The 7,518-nt window shown below is 53.6% G+C and overlaps 2 protein-coding genes across 2 annotated transcripts; both read left to right on the top strand.

The window, feature by feature from the left end:
* Positions 1 to 1,692: 1,692 nt before the first annotated feature.
* LOC119766098 lies at positions 1,693 to 4,548 on the top strand. The gene has a single exon (XM_038250490.1). The coding sequence runs from the start codon at positions 1,693 to 1,695 to the stop codon at positions 4,546 to 4,548; it is 2,856 nt and encodes a 951-aa protein (XP_038106418.1).
* A 1,243-nt stretch (positions 4,549 to 5,791) lies between these two features.
* LOC119766097 lies at positions 5,792 to 7,117 on the top strand. The gene has a single exon (XM_038250489.1). The coding sequence runs from the start codon at positions 5,792 to 5,794 to the stop codon at positions 7,115 to 7,117; it is 1,326 nt and encodes a 441-aa protein (XP_038106417.1).
* The last annotated feature ends 401 nt before the right edge of the window (positions 7,118 to 7,518 follow it).

Genomic DNA, 7,518 nt, shown 5'->3' with positions numbered 1-7,518 from the left:
CAAAGGTAATCGTCGTAGTGCATTAGCACTGCTCACACACACATATACCACTTAACGGATCCCCTCGGTGCAACGCCGAACAAAAGAAAACTTAACCGGAACATGCTCACCAAGTCAATCCGCTTTTTCGCCAAAACAAGCTCCGATGGTCGCTGAACTCAACACTTCGATGTCAAAACACCCGTCATCACATGCTTTATTCTGACCCGCACGAAAAAAAAATAAAAAAAATAAACACGCCGAATTCGGCCGCACGTTTCACTAATTTTCCACCAAAATATTCAGATTTTTTATAACACCACGCCAATGTGATATCCTCGTATTTAATTGGCTAGTAAAACAAATACAAATTCTTTCACAAGCCGGGAGACATGCTCCATCTTTATTCGTCCAACACTGACTGACTCACCACCTCTCAGCTGCGCACTCCTACACTCACAACTCTACACGCTTCCAGCGGTCTACCTAAACTACACTAATATTTAGGATGCCACAGCTACTATTTGCTTATCTACGCAAATTCTACTGCAGTGGTCATTCCAATCCCCCGGGAATGGTTAAACTCGTGATGATCATTTTGATGATTTTTGTTAAGATGGTTGTTTAGAAATTAAGTTTATTTGTACATTGCGCCGTTTGCCCTATATTTTAGATCGGTTTCAAGATGAACCGTGAGAGAAGAGAGAGTATGTTTAGAGAGAAGAGTGACCGTACGGGAGAGCCCTACGGGTTCAATGTGTTTACATTTGAGAATAAAGTTTAAGTTGATTGCCGATACTCGACCGGCTCGGTTCTTAAGCCACCCCGCGTACTTGTACCGTTAGTTCGTCGCGCAATAAAGTTGTTCCGCACAACAACTTGTGTTTTTATTCGGCCTACGGGTGAAGAAGTTTGGGTGTGAGGTCGTTGACCTCTGTCGAAGTGCGCTCTGGACGAGCAGAAGAAACTCCCCCGCAATACAGTCCACAATTTGAAGGGCTCGATCCGGAACATTGGTCCTTCGAGCCGGATCGAAGTGGCCGGCCCGAAGTGGAAGGACTTGAGTGTTGTGCGCGCGTGAAAAGTGGCCAGTTCGCGGAATAGTGGCCATCGCGATTTTGGACAGTGCGAGTGTGCGGTAGTTGGCGCCATCGCGCAGTTTGTTGCGGCTTTGTGCTGCACTTTTTTTGCTGCTCTGCGAGGTGGTGCTGACGAGAAGAAGCAGCTGAAGCGTTCCTGGTCTGCGGCGTTGCTGGGAGCTGATCTACGGCGGCTGGCGGACGGAAGCTGCGACTGCTGTGAAGGAGAGTGTTTGTGTGTGCTGGACGCTGCCACCGGAGGTTCCTGGAGGATCTGCAGCGTACCAGGAAGTGTTTGGGTTGCATGTGGTGCATGAGGTGTGTGTGTGCGTTTGTGAGGTGTGTGCCATTTTGGGTTGAGTGATTGAGGATTTGTTTCGAGCGTTTTTTAATAAAGAAGTTGGATTTTTTCTACGCAAGAGCGTTTATTTCTTGGGTTGTGGTTTGGGTTTTTTCCTGCGCAAGCCCTGAATTGGTCTGTTCTCTGTCGGTCTGTCCACTGCTGTTACTCCACCTTGGCTGTCTCTCCCCACTGTCAATCGGGTCGCGTAGAACGTGGAGTCGATCGTTTCGGTGTTCGCGGTTGCAGTGTTCCAGATTTTTGGCGGTCAACGGTGAGTGAAGGCGGTGAAGGATGGACGAGTTGAAGGACTTGCAGAAGCAGGAGCGGCAGTTAATCCTTTCGATCAACGGTGTAGGAGCATTTGTTGATGCGTACAAGAAGGCTGAGCACGAGAACCAGATCTCGATTCGGCTGGACACCTTGGAGGAGGCCATGCGGAAGTTCTACAAGGTGCGCCGCAAGATCGAAGCCATGATCGACGACGAGGATGAGGACGAAATTGTTGGGGAGTCAAAGGAGGCTCGGAAGAAGCGGTTGGCTGATCTGGTGGTTCAGCGTGAGATGGAGTACAACAAGGCTCTTCGTGACGTCGAGGAGAGGTACTTCGTGGTGAAGGCGAAGCTGGTCGCGCTGCGCCCGGTCAAGGTTGAGCCCACTCCTGCCGCTGACCTCAACGAATCCTGCTTCGATCGTTCGACCTCTCGCATTAAGTTGCCGGACATCAAGCTACCCAACTTCAGCGGCGCGCTGAAAGACTGGATCCCGTTTCGCGACACCTACAAGAGCCTCATCCACTCCAACATGCAGCTGCCGGACATCGACAAGTACACCTACTTGAGGTCCGCTCTGCAAGGTGAGGCGCAGCTAGAGATCCTGTCGGTTGATTTCTCCGCAGAAGGCTACGACGTTGCTTGGAAAGCACTGGAGAAAAAGTACGACAACCACAAGCTCATCGTCAAGGCGTACCTGGACGCGATCTTTGACATCGAGCCGCTGCGGAAGGAGAGCTGTGACGGTCTGTCTCACTTGATCAGCGAGTTCGAGACGAACCTCCAGATGCTGAAGAAGCTCGGTGAAGGAACGGAAGCCTGGTCGACGATCCTGGTCCACATGCTCTGCGCGCGTTTGGATCATGCCACGCTGCGACTGTGGGAATCGTACCACAACTCGAAAGCTGTGCCGAAGTACGAGGTTCTGATCGAGTTTCTGCGTGACCAGTGTACGGTGCTGCAGTCGATCAAGGCCAACCGGCCCAGCGAAGGAGACGGACGGCAGAACCGATCGAGAATCTCAACCGCTCACACTTCCTCGCAGTCACAACGGCGCTGCCTGTTCTGTGGAGAGACGTTTCACATGCCGTTCAATTGTAGCAAGCTGAGAAACATGTCTGTGTCTCAACGAGTGGAGGAAGTAAATCGTCGTCGGCTGTGCAGGAATTGTTTGAATGCTGGTCATTACGCCGATGGATGTTCTCGTGGTTCGTGTTCCCGCTGCGGCGCTAGACATCACACGTTGCTGCATTATGACACGCCGGCACCTGCTGGCGCTCGTCAAAGAAGATCCTCCGTTCAGAATACGCAAAATCGACCCCCAGCAGCTGGACAACAACAACACACGAGACAGCAAGGCCAGACACAGAACAGTTCCACCCAACCAACCACAAGTTCCTACCCCGTGCACCAATCCACTTCTCGAAACACTCACCCACCACCACCCACAGACTCTCGCAATTCCACCACCCTCAATGCGGCATCCCTCCCCGCACAAAATGCACCCACACTGTCCCGCCAAGTCCTCATGTCCACGGCTGTAGTTCGTGTTGAAGACCAGTTCGGAAACTATTCGCTCGCTCGGACACTTCTGGATTCGTGTTCCGAGTTCTGCTACATGACTAGCACCTTTTCGAAGAAGCTGAAGTTCCGGACAACACCCGACGTACTGAGAGTACAGGGCATCGGAAACGGCTCGGCGACGTCGCTGAAGGCCGTACGTGCGAAGATCCAGCCGCGGTTGGATACGATCTCGTCGTTCTCGGAGGAAATGCGGTTCCACTTGCTGCAGAAGATTTCCAGTGATCTACCCGCCACACCGGTCGACGTCAGCCAGTTGATGCTCCCCAGTGACATCATCCTCGCTGATCCGCACTTCGGAGAACCTGGTCCCATTGATATGATCATCGGTGCTGAGTTTTTCCTCGATCTGCTGTCTGCTGGTCGGCGTAAGATCGTCGAGGACGGTCCGACGCTGCAAGAAACTGTGCTTGGGTGGATAATCTCGGGAAAGGTTCCCGCATCGTCGCCCAGTATCCCACGCACGGCAACCTACGTCAGCTCAACAGTTGACCTGAAGGAGTTGATGGAGAGGTTCTGGGAACTGGAGTCGTGTCACGTCAACAGCACCCACTCTGTGGAAGAGTCCACGTGCGAAGAGCTGTTCAACAAGACGACGATTCGAGACGCAGAAGGAAGATTCGTGGTGACCTTGCCGAAGAAGCAACGAGTCATCGAGAAGCTGGGCGAGTCCAGAAACATGGCGATGAAGCGGTTCATCGGCATGGAGAAGCGGTTCACGACGAATCCCGCACTGAAGTTCATGTACACGGAGTTTGTGCATGAGTACCTGCTCATGAAGCACATGCGAGAAGTGAAGGAGGACAGCGGAGAAGGCCCCGTCTACTACCTGCCGCACCATGCAGTTCTGAAACCCGACAGCACGACCACTAAACTGCGCGTGGTCTTCGACGGATCCTGCGGCACCTCCAGTGGTGTGTCCCTCAACGACGCGTTGATGGTAGGACCGGTCGTGCAAAGCGATCTCCTCTCGACCGTGCTACGGTTCCGCTTGCATCGATTCGCGTTGATCGCTGATGTGGAGAAGATGTACAGGCAAATTCGCGTGACGCTGTCCGACCAACGCTTGCAACGCATCTACTGGAGAGACAACGAAGACGAGCCCGTCAAGACGTACGAGCTTTCGACCGTCACCTACGGAACGTCCAGCGCTCCGTATCTCGCTACCAGGTGCTTGAAGAAGCTTGAGAAGATTGCGCGGAAAGCCATCCAGTGGCGTCTCGCGTCATCCAAGAAGATTTTTACGTTGATGACATGCTGTCTGGCGCAGACAGCATCGAAGAAGCAAGTACGCTGATGAAGGAAGTCCGGCAGGTCACCGATTCAGCTGGGTTCACGCTGAGGAAGTGGAACTCGAACTGCCCAGAGCTGATCAAGCGGCTCCCGAAGCACCTGAAGGACGAACGCAGCACGCTCGAGATCGATCCTGCGAAAACAACGGTGAAGACGCTGGGATTACGATGGGAGGTGTCAACCGACATGTTCTGCTTCGTTCTCCCACAATGGAAGTCGGAACTGTTCCCCATCACGAAGCGCACGGTCCACTCGGACTCTGCGATGCTGTTTGATCCCGATGGTTTCTTGGCTCCGGTGGTCGTTCAAGCAAAAATAATCTGCCAACAGCTGTGGAGGATAAAGAGCGACTGGGATGTACCGCTCGACGAATCGCTGCAGCAGCTGTGGAGAGACTATCGTATGAGTTTGATGGCGGTCGCAACGATTAAAGTGCCGCGCTGGATTGGGTTCAGCACCGATTGCGTCGAGATCCAGATCCACGGTTTCTGTGACGCCTCAGAGCGAGCTTACGGTGCCGGCCTCTACCTCCGCTGCACTGCGCTTGACGGTTCCGTCACGTGTCGACTGTTCTTGGCCAAGTCCAAGGTAGCTCCGATGGAGAACCTGAAGCGCAAGAAGAAAAAGGTCAACATTCCACGCTTGGAGTTGTCGTCTGGTTTGTTGTTGTCCCACATGTACGAGAAGGTGCAGTCGATTCTACCAGCTGCACAGTTGTTCTGCTGGACGGACTCGATGATCACGCTTGGATGGCTTGCGTCACCCCGTCACGTTGGAAGCCGTTTGTTGGAAATCGGGTCTCGGAGATTCAGCACATTACGAGGAACGCAATCTGGGGACACGTGCCTGGAGAAGAGAATCCCGCAGATATCATCTCGCGAGGAATGTCGCCGGCGCTACTACAGTACCGAACTGACTTCTACGAAGCGCCGCGCTGGGTCGTTCAAGATCGGGAGAATTGGCCACGAACACAACGTGTGTCCTTGGCGGACTTTGACCCAGAAATACTGGAAGAACGTGTCACCCCAGCATTTCCCACTCAAGTGCGACCTCCGCACTGGTTGTTTGGACTGTGTGGCTCGTACATGGAGTTGGTACGCTTGGTGACTTGGCTGCAAAGGTCCAAGTTCAACCTTTCACCGAAGAATCGAGCTGTTAGGAGAGTTGGATTCCTGAAATCCGAAGAATTAGAAGAAGCTGTGCTGTTTTTGGTTCGACTGTCGCAAGAAGAATGTTTCCCTGGAGAAATGCATTGCCTGAAGGCCGATGGTGTGGTCCACCCAACGTCGAAGATTGCACGCCTCAACCCACAACTGGTGGATGGCGTCATGCGAGTCGGTGGTCGTCTCTCGAACGCGCAGATCTCGACCAACCGGAAGCACCCCCTCATTCTGGACCATCACCATCCGTTCACTCGACTGGTAGTGATGTACTTCCACGAAAGACTGTTTCACGCAGGGCAACAGCTGCTCATTGCGAGCGTCCGCTCGAAGTTCTGGCCTGTCAACGTCCACAGCCTAGCGAGACAGGTCATCCACGAATGCATCAGTTGCTTCAAAAGTAAGCCGAAGGTGATCGAGCAGATCATGGCGGATCTGCCTGCTGAACGAGTGAATCCAGCGCCACCGTTCCTCCACGTGGGCGTGGACTACTGTGGCCCATTCCTCGTCAGCTACCCGAATCGCAGGGCGAAGCCTGTGAAGTGCTACGTGGCCGTATTTGTGTGTCTCGCTGTGAAGGCTGTCCATCTGGAACTAGTCTCCGACCTGACGTCCCAGGCATTCATCGCAGCGTTGAGAAGGTTCGTGGCACGCCGCGGCAAACCGCTGCAGATCAAGTGCGACAACGCCACCACGTTCGTCGGAGCGAAGAACGACCTGATGGAGCTGCACCGGCTGTTCTACAAGCAGCAGTTCCAGGATGTCGTCACGAAGACCGCGCTGGAAGATGGGATCGAGTTTAGTTTCATTCCACCACGCTCACCGAACTTTGGCGGCCTGTGGGAGTCGCAGGTCAAGTCGTTCAAAACTCACCTGAAGAAGACATTCGGACTGCAAGTACTGAAGATGGATGAGATGCTAACTGCCCTAGCGCAAATCGAAGCTGTGCTCAACTCGAGACCGTTGACTCCGATCAGTAACGACCCGCAGGACTTTGAAGCGCTAACGCCCGGGCATTTCCTGATCCAGCGTCCCCTCACGGCCATCGCTGAGCCAGATTTGGAAGGAGTGCCACAAAACCGCTTGGCAATGTGGCAAAACGCGCAACGTTTTACGCAGCAACTTTGGAAGAAGTGGAGTACGCAGTACCTGTCCAACCTCCAAAGTCGGACGAAGTGGACGAAGGAGCGAAACAACGTCGCCGTTGGTACGATGGTGCTGATCAAGGACGAAAACGCGCCTCCCCAGAAGTGGAAACTTGGTCGAGTACTGCACGTGTTTCGCGGAACGGACGGCAACGTGCGCGTTGTGACCGTTCGCACGGCAACCGGACGCTTCGATCGAGCGATCTCGAAGTTCTGCGCGCTTCCCATTCGGGACAACCAAGAATTAAATCAATCGACGTCTGATTAAGCACTCGCTGTGCACCCCGACGCTCCTGCGTCATCCATTCTCGAAGGTTATGTTGGTGTTTGTAGGATGTATGTGTGCATGTTAAGTTGTCGTAGAAGAAATTTCACTGGACGCGATCCAGTCTCTCTACTCGGTAGACACCTGTCTGCCCGAGCTGAGCGCGCAAGGCGCTCACCTGGTTTTGGGATTGTATGTTGTCATGTCGTTAATCACACCCTATCATTGGTAGTAAATCCTCCCACGCTACCACGTCTCACTGGAGGACCCATGGATCCTGCCAGTCGGTCTCGGCTGCTCGTTCGGCATTGAGCTTGGCCAGCTCATGCGCCGATCGACTTCCCCGACGACCACGAAGTACGAAGTCGAAGACATCCCAAGCCAGCAAAGGACAACGCCCCCAG

This window comes from Culex quinquefasciatus, chromosome 2, assembly GCF_015732765.1.
Source record: "Culex quinquefasciatus strain JHB chromosome 2, VPISU_Cqui_1.0_pri_paternal, whole genome shotgun sequence".
Classification (NCBI taxonomy): Eukaryota; Metazoa; Arthropoda; class Insecta; order Diptera; family Culicidae; genus Culex; species Culex quinquefasciatus.
This window is presented reverse-complemented; position numbering and strand designations above follow the sequence as displayed.

Bases quoted from the DNA above. Each gene is read 5' to 3' on its own strand.
- LOC119766098 (XM_038250490.1), top strand. From the start codon at position 1,693: ATGGACGAGTTGAAGGACTTGCAGAAGCAGGAGCGGCAGTTAATCCTT.
- LOC119766097 (XM_038250489.1), top strand. From the start codon at position 5,792: ATGCATTGCCTGAAGGCCGATGGTGTGGTCCACCCAACGTCGAAGATT.